The sequence below is a fragment of the Scylla paramamosain genome, chromosome 2 (genome assembly GCF_035594125.1).
Source record: "Scylla paramamosain isolate STU-SP2022 chromosome 2, ASM3559412v1, whole genome shotgun sequence".
NCBI classification, from domain to species: domain Eukaryota; kingdom Metazoa; phylum Arthropoda; class Malacostraca; order Decapoda; family Portunidae; genus Scylla; species Scylla paramamosain.
The window spans coordinates 31,845,298-31,871,450 of record NC_087152.1 but is presented as its reverse complement, the minus strand read 5'-3'; the positions used below and the strand labels follow the sequence as shown (position 1 = coordinate 31,871,450).

At 39.4% G+C, this 26,153-nt stretch overlaps 1 protein-coding gene and 1 long non-coding RNA gene across 2 annotated transcripts in view; one reads left to right on the top strand and one right to left on the bottom strand.

Moving 5' to 3' along the window:
- Positions 1-657: 657 nt before the first annotated feature.
- LOC135113529 (uncharacterized) lies at positions 658-937 on the top strand. Its single transcript, XR_010274870.1, has 2 exons — positions 658-780; positions 901-937. It is a non-coding gene; the product is annotated as an uncharacterized LOC135113529 (long non-coding RNA).
- A 2,140-nt stretch (positions 938-3,077) lies between these two features.
- LOC135113523 (uncharacterized) overlaps positions 3,078-26,153 on the bottom strand; it is a 37,980-nt gene continuing 14,904 nt past the window's right edge. Inside the window, exons 5-10 of the mRNA XM_064028772.1 lie at positions 17,320-17,555; positions 15,779-15,940; positions 15,384-15,547; positions 13,074-13,277; positions 11,810-11,977; positions 3,078-3,917 (exon numbers count right to left, since the gene is read on the bottom strand). Coding sequence (XP_063884842.1) covers positions 3,649-3,917; positions 11,810-11,977; positions 13,074-13,277; positions 15,384-15,547; positions 15,779-15,940; positions 17,320-17,555 — 1,203 coding nt within the window. The 3' untranslated portion in view covers positions 3,078-3,648. The remainder of the gene's footprint in view (positions 3,918-11,809; positions 11,978-13,073; positions 13,278-15,383; positions 15,548-15,778; positions 15,941-17,319; positions 17,556-26,153) is intronic.

Sequence of the window (26,153 nt, the reverse complement as noted above, 5' to 3'; positions counted from 1 at the left end):
GGACGAAGAATGAAAACTGACAGATACTCTTTTGTCTCTCCTTTCTGCTTGTTTCCCTGCAGTGGATGGAGAGACCAGTGACAGAGTAACCACACCCAGTCTAAACCTATTCACAGCCATTCCTTTCCCGCGACCCATACAGCGCCTCTTTATACTATACAGCGTCATTTCTAACCTTTATATTATTTACTTAACATAGACAAACGTAATTGTAACAGCCTAGTATCACTTGTTGGCTTCATCCTCGAAATTCAGACAGCTCATTTCACAGCCATTTCATCATTATTTATTTCCCCTGGCTCCCCATTTTAGTTAATTATCGAGTTTTTATTATCTTTGAAATATATTTCCCTATTCTTCACCGTTATTGCAAAGTACAACCAATCAATTTTTTTTCTTTTTTTTTCAGGTATCTTAACCCGCTGTGTTATTTCACATAAGGGCCGATTTTCAATATTTAGTAGATGTCTTTTTCCAAGGACTACTTTTAACCATTTTTCTTTTCTCATTCATCTTTTATTTATTTTTTTTCAGAAGAGTTTTTACATAAATAGCTTTTTTCTTTTCTCACAGTCCATCCGATTTTCCTTATTTTTGAGTGATTTTTCCTTTCTTTACGAGTTTTTTCTCTTCTTTTTTCTTTACCAGATTCCTTATTTCTTTTGTCTTGTATATTCTATTGATTTGTGATTTCTTTCGATAGAAAGACATTTTTCTTCAACTTTCTTGTTTCTCTAATGCATTTATCATTCTTTCATCACCACCGTTTTTCCTCTTATGGCGATCTTCTTCCGTATTCGTCACATATTCTATCTTTCAATTTTTCTTATTTTTCTATCATTGTAACACATCCTTACAAGAGAGAGAGAGAGAGAGAGAGAGAGAGAGAGAGAGAGAGAGAGAGAGAGAGAGAGAGAGAGAGAGATCGCCAGCCACAGCCATGCAAAAACCTACGCATTAGTATTTAAATTAACCATTACCACAGTTACGTGGGCTGGATGCATGTCACGTAGAAGGTGGCATTGACTTTTGCCACATTCCCTTGAAATTTGATGTGTGCAATATCTCAGTCTGTCAAAATGACGTAAACTTCGGTTTATGTATCACAGTACTATAAATTTTAGTAGTCCGGTAAAATTTAGTGTGTACTTGTCTTTTAACTTTGATTTTCATCCGATTCCTTAAAGTTTGGTTTTTTATGCCCTATTACTTAAATTTTTGCCAGATTCTCGTAAGACGGAAGACAGTGCACATGTTTTAGTGCCTCGACTTTTATCATACTCTCGTGATGTGATGTGATGTGCAAATCTCTTATTACTTTTAGCACTAGATTATCAAGTGTATTTTTTATGTAAGAAGGATTCTGACCAAGGGCAACAGAAATGTTTGAAAAGAAAGGCCCACTGGAGGTGATAGTCCTGAAAGAGTATATTCAAAAGCATTATCGTAAATTATAGGGAGTGTCTTAAAACCTCCCTCTTGAAACAGTTTTAAGTCACGGACAGGAGGGAATATAGAAGCAGACAAGGAGTTCCAGAGTTTACCACTTGTATATGATCGATGGTTTGAATATAAGAAATGTAATAAGAATGACTACTGCACACCAGAGCTCTCAAAGGTAGACTGGAGTCAGCTTCGAGAATGCAGAATCAATAATGCCGCCACTCTTCAAGTTTGCTGTTTGGACGGCAAGTTTTCTTCATCATCAATGCGTGTAAGTTTTTTTTTTTTTTTTTTTTTTTTTTTTTTTTAGTATTTGAGTGGTACAATGATATACATGTACATATAACAAAAGGTACGAGAATCGTGATAATATATGAAATAAAAGGAGTTGGATTTTGACCTTGACGGATTTCCTCACATAGTGATAAATAAAAAATGGAATGGATTATCTATCGGACAGATATTTGTTTACCGAGTGTGAAAATAAAAGAGTAAAAATAAATAAATAAATAAATAGATAGATAAAATATGACCCCAATGAATGAAAGTGTTGCATTCTCTTGTATTCTCTCTAAAGCGGATGAATATTTACTGAGTGTGGAATTGCAGGAAAGCATATCAGCAAGAAACACCAGACGCTGGAGAGGGTGAAAATAAGGGAGTGAATATAACCAAAGATATGTTGGTGGCGGTGATGGGATGTATCTAAGTGTTCTTCACAGAATGAACATATAGCAGTAAAAAATAAATAAATAAATAAATAAGCACGGCAGTTATTACCATTGTTGTCTTTTGGCTAAGTGACAACTTCCTTCTTTCTTCTTACTCATTCGTTTTCATTTATCGCCAGTGACGCGTCGTTTATTGCTTTTATTATCATTATTGTTCTTACAACTTTGAAACAATTTTATACTTTTATTTTCCTCACTCCATGTCCATTCGTTATTGTTTTTCCTTTGTGTTTTTGTTTCAGTTTTGCAAGGTGAAATATTTTTTTAGCATTATTATTGCTATTACTATTTTATTTATTTATTTATATATTTATTTATTTATTTACTTATTTATTTATTTATTTCATTTTATATATTATTTTTTTATTTATTTGTTTTTTTATTTATTTATTTTTTATTTATTTATTTTATTTATTTATTTATTTATTTATTTACTTATTTATTATTATATATTTATTATTTATTTATTATTTTATTTATTTATTTATTTATTTATCTATTTATTTTGCTACAAATCATTCATACTTCATTTTCCTTCATACTTTCATTTCGCGTTCTCTTTATTCATTCATCTTCAATCTCTTGTTTTATTACCTTCTCATTTATTGTACTTGTACTGTTTCCTCCCTTTTCCACCTTTTGTCTTCGTTTTCTATATACAGCATACTGCACCACCGCTATTTCCACCTCATATTTCCTTCAACTTTTCACGTTCATATATTTTTTTTTTCATTATCACCACTTTATTATTATTATTATTATTATTATTATTATTATTATTATTATTTATTGTTATTATTATTATTATTATTATTATTATTATTATTATTATTATTATTATTATTATTAACTTTCATTTTCCTTGAAATGAAGTTTCTTCATAGTATCCTTTGTTTTCTCATATTTATTTTTTCATCAGGACCTCCATCTCTGTTGTTTTTATCAGTTTTCTTCATTAACTTTACTGAAGCATCATCCTGTGCCTTATGCACTTCACTGTTCATCTTTTCTTTTACACTTGTACTCCACCTTCATTTCTTGCTTACTCCTTATGCACAATCGTATTTGTTCGCTTCCTCCACTTTTGTCCCCTCCCTTTTTTTTTTTTTTTTTTTTCTCCCTTCGTCGCCATGTATGCCTTTCCACTGTTAATTATAAAGTACTGTAACTCTCCAACATCATCTCCACTGTATTTACATCTTTGATTCCACTCCCTTTGCTCTCTTACCTCACGTCATCCGCACTTCACATTTCATTCACTAATCACTACAATTCTCCATAATCATAACCACATCTCAGCCTGTAAATATTCTTGGTAAGCCCTCCTTCATTACCTCCATCTTCACCACCTTTTTCATGTCCACTGTCTTCAACACTACTATTCTTCACCTTCATCTCCTCCTGTACCACCTCCTTCATTACCTACATTTTGCTTCTTAATTGCCTCTTCTTCCTTCATATCCTCCTTCAGTTTCTACTCTTCCGGCACCCATGAAGGATTATCAATACCGCTATTCTTTCTTTGCAGGTCTGAATGTGATATTGTTGACACCTTGTTGTCGTGTACCACAACGTCTGGAGTTTTTGCCTCCCGTCGCCACGTCCTCCATCTCTTGAGACTGTAGAAACTGGCGGCGTAGAGGAAGCTGGAGGCGAAGGCCACCCACGCGAGTATTCTGTATGATTCCCGTTCACCAAAAGCATCCTGGAGCCACGAACCGCTGGCAGCACCTATGGATCTTCCTGCGGAGGTAAGACTGGTTTAGTAGACGTGCACATGAGGCGTTGGAACTGGTGGTAGTAGTGGTTGTGGTAGTGAAAGAGTGTGGTAGTTATGACAGTAGTAGTAGTGGTGGTGGTGATGTTAAGAGCTGTGGGATGTGGTAGTGGTAGTGGCAATAGTAGTTGTAGTAGAAGTGATACGTAGTAATAGTATAGTGGAAGTAGTAGTAGTAGTAGTAGTAGTAGTACCAGAAATTGTTGTTTAGTGTTATTATTGTGGTCTTGGTTGTAGTGGTAATAGTAGTCGTTATTATTGTTGTTGTTGTTGTTGTACTATAAAACTGTTGTAGTAATAATAATAATGAAAATAATTATATTGATAATGATAATAATAATAATGATAATAATAATAATAATGATAATAATAATAATAGTAATAATAATAAGTGTAAGGAAAAGAAGAGGATTATACAAGCATTTGTGGACAAGAAAAGCGGAGAAAGGAAGACATAAGGAAGAGAGAAGGAGAGAATGACAGTTTTAATAATAACAGTGAAATTGATAATAACAATAATAATAATAATAATAATAATAATAATAATAATAACAATAATAATGAGGATAATAATAATAATAATAATAATAATAATAACAATAATAATGATAATAATAATTATGATGATGAGGATAATAATAATAATAATAATAATAATAATAATAATAATAATAATAATAATAATTATAATTGACATGTTGAGATAGACAAAACTGAAGAAATAATAGTTATAATAATAATGATAATAATAATAATAATAATGGTGGTAGTAGTAGTAGTAGTAGTAGTAGTAGTAATAGTAGTAGTAGTAGTAGTAGTAGTAATAATAATAATAATAATAATAATAATAATGGTAATAATCATAATACATACATACATACATACACTTACCAAGGCTGTCTCCCACAAAAAGTGGGGTAGCCAGGGAAAAGCACACAATTTTCACATTAACACCCATTCACACCATTGTCTTAGCCCCTTGGACCCTGACAGAGAAGAGAAAATACTCCAGCCCTCACTTTACGGGAATCAACTGCTCAGCTTGGACAGTTTGACTTCCTCATAGTATGTACTCTCCCCTATCACACCTGAATGCCCCACACCTGTGTGGGGCATCTCCCATCAGCTCTCCATTTGCTTCTGTCATGCATAATCATTCTTCTATGTTACGGTGTCAGTCCACCTAATTCCTAGTAATAATAATGATAATAATAATAGTAACAACAATAATGATAATAATAATAATAATAATAATAATAATAATAATAATAATAATAATAATAATAATAATAATAGTAATAGCAACAACAACAATGATAACGATACTAATTGTAGTGAGACTCGCTCCGCTAGTGCACAGTGCTATATGGTAGCAATGTGACCACCATTCCCACGGAAGGGATGTTTGGATGCAGTTATTTTATTTATTTATTTATTTTATTTTATTTATTTATTTATTTTAGTTATTTATTTTTTATTATTTATTTATTTATTTATTTATTTTTTTTTTTTTTATTTATTTTTTTTTTTACGTAGGAAGGCCACTGGCCAAGGGCAACAAGAAAATATGAACAAAGAAAAGTCCACTTATTGCCAGTTCCCATACAGATGCCAGATAAAATTATAAAAGAACAGAGGATAAGTGGCATGAAACCGCCCTCTTGAAAGAGTCCAATTTATAAGGAGAAAATACAGAAGCAGGAAGGGAGTTCCAGAGTTGACCATAAAAAGGGATAAATGAATGAATATTCTGATTAACTCTTGCATTAGAGGGGTGGACAGAATAGGGATAAGAAAAGGAAGAAAGTCTTGTGCATCAAAGCTGCAAGAGGAGGGGAGGCATACAGTTAGCAAAATCAGAAGAGCAGTTAGCGTGAAAATAGTGGTAGAAGGCAACAAGAGATGCAGCATAGCGGGGATGAGAAAGAGGTTGAAGACAGTCAGTCAGAGGAGAGGAATTAATGAGACGAAAAGCTTTTCATTCCACCCTGTCTAAAATGGCGGTATGATTGGAATACATGTGAAACATACTCCATACATGGATGGATAAAGCTCCTGTACAAAATTAACAGCTGGGGGTTGGACAGGGGTGAGAAAACTGATGGAGACGTCTCAGAACACCTAACGTCATAGAAGCTGTTTTGGCTATAGATGAGATGTGGTTTCCATTCTAGATTATAAGTAAAGGACAGGTGGAGGGTGTTCACTGTAGAAAATTGGATGAGCTAGGTGTCATTTAAGAAGAGGGTATAGTTTTCTGGAGGGTTGTGTCGAGTTGATAGATGGAGGAATTGAGTTTTTGAGGCATTGAACATTGCCAAGTTTGATCTGCCCTGCTCAAAACTTTTTTTTTTTTTTTTATAGATCAGAAGTCAGGGGTTCTGTGGCTTCCCTACTTGAGCTCTTCACTTCCCAAAGGGTTGGACGTCTACGAAAAGGCGTGGAAAAGTACAGGTTGTATCATCAGCATAAGAGTGGATAGGACAAGAAGTTTGGTTTAGAAAATCATTGATGAATAATAGGAAGAGAGTGGGTGACAGGCCAGAACCCTAAGGAATACCACTTTTAATAGACTTAGGAGAAGAACAGTGGCTATCTACCACAGCAGCAATAGAACAGTCGGAGAGGAAACTTAAGATGAAGCTACAGAGAGAACGATAGAAGCTTTACAAGAGTATTTTGGAAATAAAAGCTTTGTGGCAGATTCAGTCAAAAGCAAAAGTTTCACCAAAATGAAAAGAGGATGACCATGACTCAGTGAGGAAAGCCAGAAGATCGCCAGTAGAGCGGTCTCAACGGAACCCATACTGGCGATCAGATAGAAGATTGTGAAGTGATAGATGTTTAAGAATCTTCCTATTGAGGTTAGATTAAAAAACTAGAGTGACAGAAAATCAAAACAATAGGACGATAGTTTGAGGGATTAGACCAGTCACCCTTTTCAGGAACAGGTTAAATGTAGGCAAACTTCTAGCAGGAAGAAAAGGTAGATGTTGATGCACAGAGTTGGAAGAGTTTGACTAGGCAAGGTGCAAGCTCAGAGGCACAGTTTGGGAGAACAGTAGTAGATAACCCATCAGTTCCATATGCCTTCCGAGGGTTAAGGCCAGCGAGGGCATAGAAAACATCACTGCAAAAGCTCTTAATGGGCAACATGAAGTAGTTGGAGTGTGGAAGAGATGGAGGAACAAGCCCTGAGTCACTCAAGGTGGAGTTTTTAGCAAAAGATTAGCGAAGAGTTCAGCTTTAGAAATAGTTGAGATGGCAGTGGTGCCATAATGTTGAAATTAAGCAGGGAAATATGAAACAGTAAAGTTATTGGAGTTGTTTTTGTCTTGGTGCCAGAAATCTAGAAATCAGAAAGAGAGTTAGATCTTCAAAGATTTTGACACTTTCTGTTAATGAAGGAGTTTTTGGCTAGTTGAAGAACAGATTTGGCATGATTCCGAGGAGAAATATGAAGTGCATGAGATTCAGGTGATGGAAGGGTCAAGTACCCTTTCTGGGCCGCCTCTATATCATGTATAGTATGAGAATAGGCTGTGTTAAATTAGTTCGGAAGGATTATGGTGAGAGAAAGAGTGAGAAATGTACACATCCATGTCAGATACTATCACCTCTGGTATGCGTTCAGTACACAGAAATGGGTCTCTGACACAGAAGCAGAAGTCATTCCATGGAAAATCAGCGTAATACCTGTTCAGGTCCCCCTAACTAGCAGAGGCTAAACGCCAGAGATACCTCCACTTTGGGGGATCCTGAATAGGGATTAGAATGATAGGAAAATGTATAGATATGAGGTTGTGATAGGAAGAGCCTAAAGGAGAAAATAGGGTGACAGCATAAGCAGGTGAAGAAGCATAGGGGTGAAGAAAAGGTCAAGAATGTTGGGCGTATCTCCAAGACGGTCAGGAATACGAGTAGGGTGTTGCTCTAGGTCGTGGAGGATAGCAAAGTTAAAGAGTAGTTCACCAGGATGGTCAGTGAAGGGAGAGAAAAGGCAAAGCTAGTGGTGAACGTTGAAGTTCCCAAATATGGAGATATTCGCAAAAGGGAAGAGAGTCAGAATGTGCTCCACTTTGGAATTTAACTAGTCAAAGAATTTCATATAGACAGAGGAGTTAGGTGAGAGGTATACAGTGCAGACAAATTTAGTTTGAGGGTGACTCTGTAGTCATACCCAGATGGTGGAAATTTCAAAAAATTCAAGAGCGTGGGCACAAGAGTAGGATAAGTTGTTGTGCACATAGACGCAACATCAAGCTTTGGATTGAAAATGAAGATAGAGAAAATAGGAGGGAACAGAATAGGGGTTACTGTCAGTTGCCTCAGACACCTGTGTTTAGGTGTTCTTGGTGAACTGGTAGTGTTGACCACCTTCGTCTCTCAGCTATAGCTCCTACCTCCTCTCAATTTTTCTGATGGAAATTATCTTTTGCGTCTTTGTAAAACACTTTTTTGTCTTTCTTAGTTAATAGGGGAAATGGTTACTTTTGTCATATAGCCTTCTAGAGAGTATGGATGATGAAGGCCTGTGTAGGTCACTGTTTTGCATTTTTTCCTCCTCACAGGTTCTTTCCTACCTCTGATCCGCTATGGTCCCCTCAGACTTTCAGTTGTACACAGTGCACTTTTTGCCCTCGGCAGGTGGGCCTTCTCTTAGCCCTGTGACCTTTTTGAGCTGACTCCAGCTGGCATCTCTTGTCGCTGTTGATCTCTCTGCTTCCCACTTTTCCCTCTCAGTCGTGTGGATCATACTGGATGGTTTCGTGTTTGATGTGTGTCTCACTGGGAAAGTGTGTCTCTACACGCAATCTACAGGCGACACTGCCTGATTCTTGTCACGAATGTAATTTTACAATACTCATATTTACAGTTATTCCAGATACTCAGGTTAGTAGCCTTGTTGTTACCTAAAGTGGTTCTTTCCTGCCTACAAGATAATGTGTTGTCTTGGTTTTGGTCAGAAATATAGGAAATCAATTACTGACAAAAAAAAAAAAAAAAACATGACATCAAGAACATCATGAACTCTGGAGTACGTGTACCAGTACCCTGCAACTAAACAAACACTTGAACGAATGCAGTGTAGGCTATACTGGTGGAGCATGAACTCTGGAGTATGTGTACCAGTACTTTGCCAGTAAACAAACACATGAATGAATGCAGTGTGTGCTTTAATGGTGGAGCGTGACTTTGGATTTTGGACTTTTGGACTTCGGAAATAGAATGAAGTGTTAACGTTCAATTATGATATTAGTATCAATGACCGCTTGCTAGAATCTTCACTCTATCCTTTTCAAGAGTATATTATATTAGTAACTGGTTCGGAATAGTTGTTTCAAAGATTTACCCTACCTTGTTGCCCACTCTGGCGACATCTGAGCTGGCAACATGTCACCATGTTGCTTACATCTTACCATGTCATGCTTACATCTTACTGACTGCGTCGCCTATGCTCACATCGCAAAGGCAGCCTTTCTCTCAACTGGCTGCATTCATATCTCGTTCGTGCCTGGTGCCTGAGGGGTCGGCTGCTTGGCGGTCCTCAGCCGGCGACACTTACGTTGCTGTGGCGACCACTCACTCTTCTATGTCAATATTGTTGGCGATCTCCCTAGTCAGTGACCTTCCGGCCAGCGACACTTTTTTTTACATCGCTTTTGAGTACTTACTCCTATTCAGGTATTTCTCAGCCACTTTCTCAAATGGGGTTTCTCAGCTTTCTCTCGCAGCCTTTATCTGTTATTCTGGTATTTGCAGTAACTGTCATGTTCCTGCCCTTGTTTATTGGTGATTTTCACCTTGCCTTCTCATCCCTCTTGGGGAGACGTTTTTGTAGATGGAAAATCCTTTGCTATGCAAATTCTGATCCTTTGTTTCAATTCCTAGACCAGACGTAGAGGTACAGGCAAGGCTGCAACATGTAGGACAGGAATTTTATCAGGATAGACATGTCGGTCTTTTAAAGGAATTCACTACATTCTTTTACAGTGGTCTCCGCCACATTAACCTTGCAGGGTATATAGAGCATTGAGCGTTTGATTCTATTAGACCTTCCGACTTGGGCAAGAGTTTTTCCTTCACATAGCGAGAAGATACCCTCTATGAACTCGCCAAAACTGAGATTAGATCCGAATTCTGTGTGGGCTTAGACAGCATCTTGATCTCTCCCTCATGCTGTAGTTCTCTTGCCTTCATCCCAAACTCCTCTTCACTGGATCCTAGATTGCCACTCTTCCTTTTGCACTTCAGATGTCTCAGACACACCTCCCTTGGTAAGCTCAGCAGGTGTCCAAGGTTTCACTAGCTTAGGTTTATAGAGATAGACAAATGGTAATGCATATTATCCCCATCTCTACCCGTTTGATTCTTCCCCTAAGAAAGAGATTCGTTCCATCTGTCTGGCCACTTTCATTGTAGCTATTGGCTTAACTCAAGCCAACGCCTCCACTGTTCGTCTAGTTCTCGCCAAGGTGTTTGCTCAAGACTGAATCTCTACAGGGAAGCCTCTTTCGCCATGATCCTTTTGGCCCTTCTCTGATTTCTGAGGCGGCTTTACAGAACGCACTCGCTGCTCAGTCTCCTATCTTCCAACTTTCTTTGTCACCCTCTGCTAATTCTTAGCAGCCTCTGAGCATGCCAGTGCCAGTCTTACCACCAGCGATCACAATCTAAGAGTCAACATAGGGATACAAAGCTTTGTGTGAATGTTATTTTTCCCAGTTTAAACCCCTTCATGGAGATTCCCAGCCTCAGTCTAAATTTCTCGGCAGGACACTTATCAGCGTAAACATGAAATATAAAGATCTACTGGAAAATGGAGAATGGAAAGGAACCACTCAGGTGTTTGTTCGCTCAAGGCTGAATTAGTCAAAGGAGAACAGCACTTTTGAATGAAGTTGTGTGAATAGACAAGTGATCACATTCTCAAATACTCCGGCGTCTTGTCCCTAGTAGTCACTCACTAATTCACTCAGTGGCAATGGGGACAAGGGAAAAGAGCGTCTTGGCATCTAAATTGATTTGTGTGAGGAAACACAGGAACGCATACTTAAACACTTCGGCGACTTACTGCAACTACATTGAACAGGTTTCTGTAGGAAGTTACTGAACTTTTCAAGTGTGTTTTTATTTCTTGGTCTTGATCTACACTACCAAAGGGGATAAACACACACACACACACACACACACACACACACACACACACACACACACACACACACACACACACACACACACACACACACACACACACACACACACACACGCACGCACGTAAACCTGACCAAGCATGTCTGGTCCTCGAAAATCGTCCTAATGAGAACCAGAAACGTGTCAGAATGCAGTCCATAATTACAACCCCACTGCCAGCAAGAAAATTAGTGCCATAGATGTAGAGGAAGAAGATCCATTGGGAATGGAACCGTGTATATAGAACAATAATAATGAGAGGGGGAGGATTACAGTAAGAACGAAAACATCATCAATGACAGTACAAGGAGTGGGAGGAGGATGAGGTGAATATATTTTTACACAAACTGGACCGCGAAAAAGACTCCCTCAAAATCAAATTGCATGAGTAGAATGAAAATGTCAGAAAAAACAGTAGAAGGAAAATATTTGTTATAGAAGAAAAATAATTACTTATAGGCTGTATGTAACTGTAAATTGAACGGAAATAACTGAATGAAGAACAGAAAACTGCACACACAGCATGTGATGTCGATGAATATCCTCTCTGAATGTAAATATGAACAGGAGAAGGAGGAAGACCTACACAGAAGAATATGTCATAAAGAAATTAAAGGCATAGACAGAAAATCGCGACAGCAGTAGAAAGGGCAGGAACACTTACCCACGCCGTAGTATACAACGACGAAGATCCCTCTGAAGGAAGCGATGGACTCCAGGGAGAAGAGAACGGTGCAGTACATGATGCCCACGGTGGATATCAGGCCGTTGCTTATTGACTCGAGGACCTCCAGCCCCAGCACCCACCAAGGGTTCTCCAAGTAGCTGAACCCTGGAGGCGAGGAGATCGTCAGGCACCACCGCCAGGAGGAACAGAGAAGGAACACAAGAAAAAATTTTTTTTTCCCGTTAAGATTATGATTTTGCCCACTCTGCTACTGTTGTTGTTGCTGTTGTTGTAGATGTTGTTGTTTTTATCGTTATTGTTGTTGTTGATGTTATTACTGTTGCTGTTGTTGTCATTGTTGTTATTGTCGTCATCTTTGTTGTTGTTATTGCTCTTGTTGTTTTTGTCACTTGCTGCTGCAAGTACGATTTTTCCTCTCCTCCAGGCCAGCGAGGGCATGGAAAACATCAATGCTTAGAATTTTAATAGGTAACATGAAGTAGTCAGAGGGAGGAGGAGAAGGAGGAACAAGCCCTGAATCGTCCAAAGTAGAGCTTTCAGTAAAAGTTTGAGTTAAGAGTTCAACTTAAGAGACAGATGTGATAGCAGTGGTACCATCTGGTTGAAATAAAGAAGGGAAAGAAGAAGCAAAGTTATTGGAAATGTTTTTGGCTAGATGCCAGAAGCCGCGAGGAGAGTTAGATCTTGAATGATTTTGACACTTTTTATCAATGAAGGAGTTTTTGGATAGTTGGAGAATAGACTTGGCATGGTTCCGGGCAGAAATATAAAGTGCATGAGATTTTGGTGATGAAAGGCTCAAGCTGCTACTATTATTACTACTACTACTACTGCTACTGCTGCTACTGCTACTACTGCTACTACTACTACTACTATTACTACTACTACTACTACTACTACTACTACTACTACTACTAGTACCTCTACAATGATAATAATGATGATACTAACAATAATAATAATAATATTATTATTATTATTATTATTATTATCATTATTATTATTATTATTATTATTATTATTATTATTATTATTATTATTATTATAACGATTCGCTTTCTTCTCACAACACTTTCATTCCACCGTTGTCACCTTTCCTCCTCCTCCTCCTCCTCCTCCTCCTCCTCCTCCTCCTCCTCCTCCTCCTCCTCCTCCTCCTCCTCCTCCTCCTCCTCCTCCTCCTCCTCCTCCTCCTCCTCCTCCTCCACCTCCTCCTCCTCTTCTTCCTCCTCCTCCTCACCTAACAGTCTGATGGCGTGTCCCAGAAGGCCAAACATAATGATGGAGGCGTGGCCAGTATAAGGCACCAGGAAGGAAGCCAGGAGGTTCAGAATGAACTCGAAGGGCGTCCCCACTGTCACGGTGAGTCCCAACAGTCGGTTATCGCCGCCCAGGCTAAAGATGTACCGGTACATGAAGGTTTCCAGGAACCCGAAGAACACTCCTGAGGAAGGGATGAAGAGTTTGTGGTGTTAAGAATTGTTATGCGGGTTTTGATGGAATTAAGAGCAATTAAGGTTAAAGAATGATGCCTGTTGGTGAGAGTAATGATGATGGTGATGGTGATGAGAATGATGATAAACGAAGAAGATAAAGATGAGATGACGAGAAAAGCAATTAAGGATAGAAGTACAAATGAAGAAAGAAGGAAAGAAATGAAGGCTTTTGAAACAGAATCGAAGAGGAATAAAGTAAGTAAAGGATGTGGAATAAAATCCAAGCAATTAAGAAGGTAGTTTCAAATAGGAAATAAATTTTAAAACAGGAGGAGGAAGAAATCAATGAATATTGGAACTGAAGAGGAAGAGGATTAAAAAAAAAAGTAATATATTTAGAGAAAATTGAGTCAGACAGAGAGAAAAAATGTTTCAGTCCGAAGACGAGGAGGAAGGAGAGATTAAAACGAAGAGTAATAAGTGGTACCAATATGAAGAGATGGAGGTGGAAGAGTAGGAGAAAGCTGGAGAAGGGGAAGAGAAGGAGGAAGGCCTTTCAGTCTACAAATCGCAACCTAGTGTAATCTTCGGACGCTACTATATGTACTGCTACTACCACCACCACCACCACCGCGACCTGCACAACTCTTCCACTACTACTCCCACTACACCACCATAGATTATGATGAAGAGTTCGGATGTGACTAGAATATGTAACACTGAATACAAATATGAGTAGTCAGGATGGGTATTAGAGTTAGGTTTGTAGACATGTTCGAGTATTATTTGTCATGAAGATAAGTGGATAGAAGTAAAATGTAAATACGAGTCGAAATAAACTGTAAACTTGAATAATTTTGCGGATGGGGAAAACAAAAAATTGCTGAGTGAAATTGAGTCGAGTGAATGCTCCCATGAATGTAAGAGAATGACATGAGTACAGGTGAAACAAGAGATGGAAATCAAAATATGTGAAATTCGGTGATCTTAAGCATTAAAGAGAAGAAAAATAAATGAGCGTGAGAAAGAACGAAGCCATGAATGTTTGAACATGAGCACATATACATACTCGTAATGAGTGATCACCATACAGCACACAAGTGAACGAAAGAGAAAAAAATAAGTATGAACAGGAATGGATGTTATGAATAAAATGTGTCCTTCCCGACAGTTTTTCTCACTCCAGCTGCTAGCTCAGTACAGGGGCTTTATCTGCCAAGCATGTTGTATGCTTAACATATATGTGGGATTCCATCCATACTGCTCTGCTGAACATCATCAAAAACATTTCGTCTTATGAATTTCTCTCTCTCTCTCTCTCTCTCTCTCTCTCTCTCTCTCTCTCTCTCTCTCTCTCTCTCTCTCTCTCTCTCTCTCTCTCTCTCTCTCTCTCTCTCTCTCTCTCTCTCTCTCTCTCTCAATGTTGCATCTCTTGCTGTCTTCTACCGCCTTTTTCACGCTAACTGCTTTTCTAATCTTGCTTACTGCATGCCTCCCCTCTTCCCGCAGCCTTGCTGCACAACGCTTTCTACTTTTCTCTGTCCATCTCCATAATGCAAGAGTAAACCAGTATTCACAATCTATCATCCCTTCCACTGGTAAATTGGAACTCCCTGCCTGCTTCTTATTTCTCCTTCCTATGACTTTCAATATAGAGGTCTTAAAATACTTCCCTAATTTCAGATAATTCGTTTGACCATTTTTCCATGGGGACTGGCAGCTCAGTTAGCCTTTTGTATAATTTTTGTTGGTCATTACCGGTATCACTCTTACATTAAAGAAAACAGAACATACTATACATAAACAAAAGTGAACGAAGAATCGAAACAGTGAATACTAATCAGCATAGAACTTGTATAGATTGCTTATAGCGGACATTAGTGGGAGCTATTAGGATTTTAAAGGGTGTTTCATGGTTCTAGTGACAATTTTAACAAGGGTTCTCCATCACTAAAGAAAATCACCCACGACAATGAACAACTCCCTCTGTTGCCTTTAAAAATGGTCCTTGCAAGATTCCAAAGCATTTCAGAATACGTAGCGAAAGGAATGAAGGAGAAGGAAGTAGTGAGCGTATGCATCAGTTAATGGAGATGAACGATGGGCGTCCTTACCCGCGGCGAGAATGGCGATGAAGAACATAATGACCTCGGCATTGGCGAAGAGCCGGAGGATGAGGCGCGTGAGGGCGGTGGCGGGCGGCTTGAAGTCCAGGCTGAGGAATAACATCAGACCAGCGGAGAGCAACTGTAGCGCCGCCGACACGTAGAAGATCATGCTGCAGGAGGAGGAAGAGGAGGAGGAGGTTATAAGTGATCCACAAGAAAAAAGGAAAAGAGGGAAGAGGTGGTTTCTCTCTCTCTCTCTCTCTCTCTCTCTCTCTCTCTCTCTCTCTCTCTCTCTCTCTCTCTCTCTCTCTCTCTCTCTCTCTCTCTCTCTCTCTCTCTCTCTCTCTCTCTCTCTACTCTACTCTACTCTACTCTACTCTACTCTACTCTACTCTACTCACCTGTATCCTCCAGTCGCCTGCACAAGGTAACCACTGAGGAAGGATGCCACGGCCGCTGCCAAGGTTCCCCACGCTCTCTGGAACCCGTAGTCTGTTCCTTTCTCCTGTACTTCTGCCATGACAGCGGCATCGAAAAGTGTGAAGGATACCGTATTTAGCACCCTGAGGAGAAAGAATAATTGTAGTGGTGGTAATAGTAGTAGTTGTAGTGGTGGTGGCAGTAGTAGAATTAGTTGTTATTGTTGTTGTGGTTGCACGACGAGGAAGAGGAGAAGAAATTATACTACACTGTTTGAAAATTAATTAGTCACCGCTGGCCCACACCAACTAATTCATTGTTAAACTTTGCTTCTTAAGAGGAACCTAAAATCATGCCAGTGCATAATGTCACCTACACAGAGTGATGTAGTAGTGGGAGCTTATGTGCTCGCCAATCAGAGGACAATCAGTTATTTTCTTGCTAGTGTTTCGCTAGTCGTTTGAATGTCGCAGGAGTCAAGAGGGTCGCTACAAGGCCGGGTACACATTTTCATCCCTTGTTTGCGACAGTAAAGATGGATTCATCACTGCACAGTGTCCCTTGCTAGTTGTCAGGATCCCACGCAATATTTCTGTTTTCTGCTAAAGCGACCATATCTTTTGCTTAAAGGGCAAAAGGGAATTCGTCTCTGGGCCGTAGCTGGTGGACCTCAGCTTTGCGATACGCTTATCAACGGTTCTCACGTAACATTCATCTAAGGTGTATGAGTTACTTTCTTTTACTTTCCTTGTTGTCACAATTGGGTTAGATTCTAAGTCACGCTTTATAATAGTTCTGGAGGAAATATCTGTCTTCTTGGCTGCAGTGCGGACCGAGAAGTGGCAAAAGCGGAATGAAGCTAGACAACTGATTGTGCTTTCCTTGGCGAGTTTAGAAGCTCTTAGTAATACGCCACTCTGTATAGACAGCATAATGCATTGGCGTGATTTTAGGGAGGGAGGGAAGGAGGGAGTATCCCATTTACAGTGCTGTTTGTACAAGTTCATGCTTCACTTCATATATATATATATATATATATATATATATATATATATATATATATATATATATATATATATATATATATATATATATATATATATACGAGTTTATATATATATATATATATATATATATATATATATATATATATATATATATATATATATATATATATATATATATATATATATATATATATATATATATATATATATTTTTTTTTTTTTTTTTTTTTTTTTTTTTTTTTTTTCAAACATCTCCAATAAAACCCGTAAAAAGAAGTAATTAATTATAATATTCACATCAGTAAAAATAATTAAGGAACTTTTTTTTTTTCTCAAACTTCGTACCCTTAATTCGGTGTTTGATTTTCATGAGGAACACAAAGGAAGAACAAACCTCCAATAAAACCCGAAGGAAGAAGTAATTAATTATAATATTCACATTACCAGTAAAAATAATTAAGAAAAGAGAAAGGACTATACGGAGAGGCTTTTAAAATAAACGTGATTCCTCTTACCCGTGGGATACGCGTATAGCCAGATAAGTCCAGAAAGTGATAGTGAGCAGTTCAGGATCTACTTCAAGTTTGGGTGAAGATGTAGCGTTGGCAGGAGCGGCGGTGGTGGTGCTGAGCGGGTCGGTGATGTTAGCGATGTCAGTGGTGTTGGCAGCGAGAGACACCGTGGCACTGGGCACCAGTGTGTGGAGGAAGGCTAGCACTGACGTCAGCACGGATGACAAGATGAGTATTATCTGCAGAAGAATGTGATGCAGTACAAGAGAGATGATGAAGACAAAGAAGAGCATGCATGAGAGTAGGACTCGGGCAGGAGTGATGAGGAGGAACACAAGGCAGAGGATAAGAAATTAAAAGATAATTGATTCAAAGGAATATTGGATGCCCGTACACACACACACACACACACACACACACACACACACACACACACACACAAAGAGAGAGAGAGAGAGAGAGAATGGCTGTGGATAGGAAGAAATGAGTTCGAAGAAGCGTGTGAGAGTCAGCGCGAAGAAGAGTTAGAGTGAATTAGATTATGAAAATTAATGAAAGATTTAGGTGTGAGTGTGAGTGAGATAGAGAATGAGGATGGGATAGAGTGAGACTTATTGAGACACAGCGTGAGTGAGAGAGAACGCAAAATTAAGTTAGCGAAAGACGAAATGTGAGAGTGAGTGAATTAAAACAATCCTGACGGCTGACAAAATATAATGAAACTGATTGAGAAGGAGAATAGAATTACTCGAGAGGGTGTGAGAGTGAGAGAGAGAGAGAGAGAGAGAGAGAGAGAGAGAGAGAGAGAGAGAGAGAGAGAGAGAGAGAGAGAGAGAGAGAGAGAGAGAGTAAAGAATGATGGAGAATAAGTGCTATGGCAGTGATAGTCAAACTAAGTGCATGGTGCACCCCAGGGCGCATGATTTACTTCAAAGGACACTTGGAAATAATTGGGTACATTGAGGGGCACATGTCATGGCTATTGCATGTAAGAGTGCCCATAGGCAAAGATGTTTTAGAAACAAAATTGTGTGTTATTTAGCATGTACACGACATGGCCAGTATGTATTAGAGTGCACAGTAGTAAAATATTTTTTTATGAAGGAAATTGTCATGTAAGAAATTAATTTAAACTTAAATTGAAATATTACAGATTTGTGTATTGTATTAGTATATTACACTTGGACGCAACTCGCGCCTCATTGGTTTGAATTGTGGCATTTTGCTTTATAGTGCATTTAGTACTTATATAACAATTGATTAGGAAGGGGTGACTATTTTTTTTATGATTAAAATAGACCTAATACTTTAACTTGTATTTTTCAGTCTTGAAACTATGTAAAAAAAGACGTGAAATATTCATGTATTTTTTTGTAATCCATTATCCTAGGTGTTACGGTACATGAATACCTCAAAAGCTCCCTTGAAGGTGCATGAACTTGTAAAAGGTTGGGAACCAGTGTGCTGTACAATGAGTGTGGGGAGAGAGCGAGGCACCACTCTCTCGTCCCTGTATCATGGATAAATAAAAGGAGGGAGGTTTGAGACAAGGCGAAAAAATGTGGGAAAGGAAAGGAACGGGAAGGAAATTCGTAATGGGAAAAGGAGAGAACATGGGACAAGGAACTGGAAGTAAATGTGAAGGAGAGGATCGGAGTATGGGAAGAAAGTAGAGAGAATAAATTTTTTTTTTTTTTTTTTTTTATGTAGGAAGGACACTGGCCAAGGGCAACAAAAATCTATTATAAAAAAATGCCCACTGAAATGCCAGTCCCATAAAAGGGTCAAAGCAGTGGTCAAAAATTGATGGATAAGTGTCTTGAAACCTCCCTCTTGAAGGAATTCAAGTCATAGGAAGGTGGAAATACAGAAGCAGGCAGGGAGTTCCAGAGTTTACCAGAGAAAGGGATGAATGATTGAGAATACTGGTTAACTCTTGCGTTAGAGAGGTAGACAGAATAGGGGTGAGAGAAAGAAGAAAGTCTTGTGCAGCGAGGCCGCGGAAGGAGGGGAGGCATGCAGTTAGCAAGATCAGAAGAGCAGTTAGCATGAAAATAGCGGTAGAAGACAGCTAGATATGCAACATTGCGGCGGTGAGAGAGAGGCTGAAGACAGTCAGTTAGAGGAGAAGAGTTGATGAGACGAAAAGCTTTTAATTCCACCCTGTTTAGAAGAGCAGTATGAGTGGAACCCCCCAGACATCTGAAGCATACTCCATACATGGACGGATAAGGCCCTTGTACAGAGTTAGCAGCTGGGGGGGTGAGAAAAACTGGCGGAGACGTCTCAGAACACCTAACTTCATAGAAGCTGTTTTAGCTAGAGATGAGATGTGATGTTTCCAGTTCAGATTATAAGTAAAGGACAGACCGAGGATGTTCAGTGTAGAAGAGGGGGACAGTTGAGTGTCATTGAAGAAGAGGAGATAGTTGTCTGGAAGGTTGTGTCGAGTTGATAGATGTAGGAATTGAGTTTTTGAGGCATTGAACAATACCAAGTTTGCTCTGCCCCAATCAGAAATTTTAGAAAGATCAGAAGTCAGGCGTTCTGTGGCTTCCCTGCGTGATATGTTTACCTCCTGAAGGGTTGGACGTGTATGAAAAGACATGGAAAAGTGCAGGGTGGTATCATCAGCGTAGGAGTGGATAGGATAAGAAGTTTGGTTTAGAAGATCATTAATGAATGATAAGAGAGTGGGTGACAGGACAGAACCCTGAGGAACACCACTGTTAATAGATTTAGGAGAAGAACAGTGACCGTCTACCACAGCAGCAATAGAACGGTCAGAAAGGAGACCTGAGATGAAGTTACAGAGAAGGATAGAAACCGTAGGAGGGTAGTTTTGAAATCAAAGCTTTGTGCTAGACTCTATCAAAAGCTTTTGATATGTCGAAGGCAACAGCAAAAGTTTCACCAAAATCTCAAAAAGAGGATGACCAAGACTCAGTAAGGAAAGCCAGAAGATCACCAGTAGAGCGGCCTTGATGGAACCCATACTGGCGATCAGATAGAAGGTTGTGAAGTGATAGATGTTTAAGAATCTTCCTGTTGAGGATAGATTCAAAAACTTTAGATAGGCAGGAAATCAAAGCAATAGGACGGTAGTTTGAGGGATTAGAACGGTCGTTCTTTTTAGGAACAGGTTGAATGTAGGCAAACTTCCAGCAAGAAGGAAAGGTAGATGTTGACAGACAGAGCTGAAAGAGTTTGACTAGGCAAGGTGCAGGCACGGAGACACAGTTTCGGAGAACAATAAGAGGGACCCCATCAGGTCCATAAGCCTTCCGAGGGTTTAGGCCAGCGAGGGCATGGAAAACATCATTGTGAAGAATTTTAATAGGTGGCATGAAGTAGTCAGAGGGTGGAGGAGAGGGAGGAACAAGACCAGAATCGTCCAAGGTAGAGTTTTTAGCAAAGGTTTGAACAGAGTTCAGCTTTAGAAATAGATTTGATAGCAGTGGTGCCATCTGGTTGAAGTAGAGGAGGGAAAGAAGAAGAAGCAAAGTTATTGGAGATATTTTTGGCTAGATGCCAGAAATCACGAGGGGAGTTAGATCTTGAAAGGTTTTGACATTTTTTATTAATGAAGGAGTTTTTGGCTAGTTGGAGAACAGACTTGGCATGGTTCCGGGCAGAAATATAAAGTGCATGAGATTCTGGTGATGAAAGGCTTAAGTACCTTTTGTGGGCCACCTCTCTCTATCATGTATAGCACGAGAACAAGCTGTGTTAAACCAAGGTCTAGAAGGTTTAGGACGAGAAAAAGAGTGAGGAATGTATGCTTCCTTGCCAGACACTATCACCTCTGTTATGCGCTCAGCACACAAAGACGGGTCTCTGACATGGAAGCAGTAATCATTCTAAGGAAAATCAGCAAAATACCTCCAGGTCCCCCCAACTAGCAGAGGCAAAACGCCAGAGGCACCTTCACTTAAGGGGATCCTGAGGAGGGATTGGAGTGATAGGATAAGATAAAGATATGAGATTGTGATCGGAGGAGCCCAACGGAGAAGAAAGGGTGACAGCATAAGCAGAAGGATTAGAGGTCAGGAAAAGGTCAAGAATGTTGGGCGTAACTCCAAGACGGTCAGGAATACGAGTAGGGTGTTGCACCAATTGCTCTAGGTCATGGAGGATAGCAAAGTTGTAGGCTAGTTCACCAGGATGGTCAGTGAAGGGAGAGGAAAGCCAAAGCTGGTGGTGAACATTGAAGTCTCCAAGAATGGAGATCTCTGCAAAAGGGAAGAGGGTCAGAATGTGCTCCACTTTGGAAGTTAAGTAGTCAAAGAATTTCTTATAGTCAGAGGAGTTAAGAGGTATACAGCACAGATAAATTTAGTATGAGAGTGACTCTGTAGTCGTAGCCAGATGGTGGAAAACTCGGAAGATTCAAGAGCGTGGGCACGAGAGCAGTTTAAGTCATTGCGCACATAAACGCAGCATCCAGCTTTGGATCGAAAATGAGGATAGAGAAAGTAGGAGGGAACAGAAAAGGGGCTACTGTCAGTTGCCTCAGACACCTGAGTTTCAGTGAGGAAAAGAAGATGAGGTTTAGAAGAGGAGAGGTGGCGTTCTACAGATTGAAAATTAGATCTTAGACCGCGAATGTTGCAGAAGTTAATGAAGAAAAAGTTGAGGGGGTTGTCAAGACACTTAGGGTCGTCGACAGAAAGGCAGTCCGACCTGGGGACATTTATGGTCCCCTCCCAGGATGGGGACTCCGAGGCTGGTGTAGGAGTCGCCATGATGATTTTAAAATTTTTGAGTTAAGGGTGTGTGTGTTATTAGGTGCTTGTAGTTTTGTATGGAGGAAGAGAGTTGTCTTTAGAGGGCAGGCTGTGACTGCCCCCTTGTGTTGTGAGACACAAAGGGAAACGTTCAGTGAGGTCACAGCTGGGTTTAATGATAAGTTCACAGCACCCCCTGAATAGTGCTTTAGACCTCAATGGGAGTATTTATCGTTTCGGCAGGTGTCTACTGCCTCCTCCACCTATATATATATATATATATATATATATATATATATATATATATATATATATATATATATATATATATATATATATATATATATATATATATATATATATATATATATATATATATATATATATATATATATATATATATATATATATATATATATATAAACAGGAAGTGTGGAGAGCTAATGAAGAATTAGAGGGAGAGACTAAGTACTAGGGAATAGGACTTAATATTCCATTTTCCATCCCCTATTCTTTTTTTCTCTTTCCCCTATCCACTCCCTTCCCACTTCTACTCCCTCCATCTCTTTGCCTCTTGTACTTTCCTTTTCCAGTTACGTCTTCTACTACTGCATTCTTAAAAATATACTTTCTTTTCCTTCTTTGTTATATTTATTTATAATTATTATATCTTTTTCTACTACTGCTACTACTACTTACTAACAGGGAGGAAGCAGTCACGCAGGTAGAGGTTGGAGGACAGCTAGGTAACAGTGACCATAGGGAAATTAGGTACAATCTAGAATGGGAAGAAACTGTTAGAAATAAAAACACTAGTAAAATACCTGACTTTAGGAGAGCAGATTTTGAAGAATTAAAAAAGTACCTCCAAGGAGTGGACTGGCAAAGGATGCAGGGTGAGGTCAGGTCAGGGACGGAGTTCAGAGAGATAAGGCAGGATGAGGGAGGTGAGGTGAGGCTCCAGAAGGGAGGAGGAAAGAGGAAGGGGGGAGATAGGCGTCAGTATGTTGGAATGTCAGGTCATGCTGAAATGAGAGAGGTAAGGTCGAGGCGAGTTAATGAGGGAGGGATGAGGAGGGTAGGGAACGAGATGAGGGGATTAGGTGAAGTAAATGTAGATGAATTGTATAAATATTTCGTAGATAAAGTTCATACAGGTCAGTTAGCAAATATCCCGTATAAAACAATAAGATCACAAAAAAATGACCCTAAATGGATGACTGCTAGGTTAAAGCATTATATAGGGCATAAGAGAAGTATATATAAGAGATTAAGGGCAGGTGAGGAAGTTTTAAGGACACAGTATAATGAATTAGATCAGTCAGGAAGTTAACGAGGAAAGCTAAGGACAATTATGAATTAAAGGTAGCCAGCCAGGCGAAGACGGACCCCAAGGGATTTTATCAGGTATACAGGACGAAAAATAAGGATACTGTAGGTCCATTAAAGGCAGCAGATGGGGAGTTGGTTAGTTCTGGGGAGGAGATTAGTAAACTTCTGAATGATTATTTTTTAACTGTCTTCACTCAGGAAAACATGCAGGATATGCCAGATAGTGAACAGGTGTTTAGAGCAGATGAGTATGAGAAGCTGACGGATATTTCCATAACTAGGGAGATAGTGGAGCAGGAGATAGATAGGCTAAAAAAGTTCAAGTCACCAGGACCTGATGAAATATATCCCAGAGTACTGAAGGAATGTAAAAAGATTATTAGTGAGCCGTTAGTTTCTGTCTTTAGGAAATCACTGGAGTCGGGTGAGGTACCAGTAATGTGGAGGCAGGCTAATGTAGTACCCATCTTTAAGAAAGGGGATAAAACTTTAGCGTCTAATTATAGACCTGTCAGCTTAACTTCAGTTGTAGGTAAAATGTTAGAGTCAATAATAGCCAGGAACATTAGGGAACATTTAGACAAACATAACTTGATAAATCAGTCACAGCATGGCTTCACGAAGGGGAAGTCTTGCCTGACAAACTTGTTAAGTTTTTACAGTAAGGTGTACGAGGCAGTAGATAATGGTGATAGTTATGATATCTTATATCTGGACTTTAGTAAAGCATTCGACAAGGTGCCCCATCAAAGGCTCCTGAGAAAGGTTAGGGCGCACGGGATAGATGGGAAGGTGTTAGGTTGGATAGGGTCATGGCTTGGTAACAGGCGACAGAGAGTGCTAATAAACGGCTCGAAATCCGAGTGGGGTCATGTCATTAGTGGGGTGCCACAGGGATCAGTATTAGGGCCATTATTATTTCTAATATATATCAATGACTTGGATAGTGGAATTAGTAGCGATGTTAGTAAATTTGCGGATGACACAAAGATAGGTAGATTAATTAGGTCAGAAGCGGATGCCATCGCCTTGCAGACAGACTTAGATAGAATGAATGAATGGACGGATAGATGGCAAATGCAATTTAATATCAATAAATGCAAAGTGCTTAGCGTAGGTAGAGGAAACCCACACAATAGGTACACATTAAACACCCAAACTCTGGTAGGTACAGGGTACGAGAAAGATTTAGGAGTTATAGTTAGCTCTGAACTCCGTCTAGGGAAACAATGCATAGAAGCCAGAAACAAGGCAAATAGGGTACTAGGATTCATTTTTAGGAGTGTTAAAAGTAGAAGGCCGGAAGTAATATTAAAGTTGTACTTGGCGCTGGTCAGACCTCATCTAGACTACGCTGTGCAGTTCTGGTCCCCACATTACAGGAAAGATATAGGTCTATTAGAATCAGTACAGAGGAGAATGACTAAAAGGATACAGGGGATGAGGAGTATTCCTTACGAAGCGAGGTTGAAGCGGTTAAATTTACATTCTCTAGAGAGACGTAGGTTAAGAGGGGACCTGATAGAAGTCTTTAAGTGGTATAAGGGTTATAACAAGGGAGATGTAAGCAAAATTCTTAGGATCAGCAACCAGGGTAGAACAAGAAATAACGGGTTCAAGCTTGAAAAATTTAGGTTTAGGAAGGAGATAGGAAAAAATTGGTTCTCAAATAGAGTGGTAGATGAGTGGAACGGACTCAGTAATCATGTAGTTAGTGCTAGGACACTAGAGAGCTTTAAGAGAAGATTAGACAAGTTTATGGATGGGGATAACAGATGGAAATAGGTAGGAGTGTTTCATACAGGGACTGCCACGTGTAAGCCTGGTCGCTTCTTGCAGCTTCCCTTATTTCTTATGTTCTTATGTTCTCTCTCTCTCTCTCTCTCTCTCTCTCTCTCTCTCTCTCTCTCTCTCTCTCTCTCTCTCTCTCTCTCTCTCTCTCTCTCTCTCTCTCTCTCTCTCTCTCTCTCTCTCTCTCTCTCTCTCTCTCTCTTTGGAGTTTTGTGTCGCAGATACAACGCACTATATATTAATGTTATATGTGTAAAAATTTTCAACATCCGCAACGACAACGAATATAGTGATAAAAGAAATCCACATCTGCAGATTTTGATATTTTAACATCTGTAATGTTATCTGCAACTGTGTTTTATGAGAAATGCATATCCGGCTCTGCATCCCCATCGGCAGAGTTCTAAAATTTAGTATCGATACATCACTGGTGAATACAAAAGGTTACTGTTTAAAGAGGCTTCGTGTGTGTGGCTGGCCTCAAGGCCACGTGGGGTCAAATCACATACAGTCTCATCGCTCTCCCTGACTCTCAAATCTAGTGGTATCAAGCTTCTCTTCACAATGTAAGGCTCTGTTATGTTATTATATAACTGTTATTGCTACTGTGAACATTGGAGATGTGATGTGGCAATAGCGATTATGGAACAGAGTTTAAATCTCCATCGCTGGTGTGTCAGCCAAAACACCATGATAATGGAATTCATTTGTGACCGTAAGTGACGTCATTGTACCCAGAAGTGTTAACCAGCAACTTTTCTTCAACTTTCTCACCTCTGTTTCAGCATGATGGCACCGTTGTCATCTCATGGGTCCCTAAAGAAAGACAGCCCTAATCCTTGAAACTCCCCCTCTCCTTGCTTTGACTTTCTGCCTCTCGAAAAGCTTTTGAACCTATCCTCAACACGCATATTCTTAAATATTCAGCACTTCACAACCTTATATATTATCGCCAGTGTGGGTTCCATCATGGGGGCTTTACTGGTG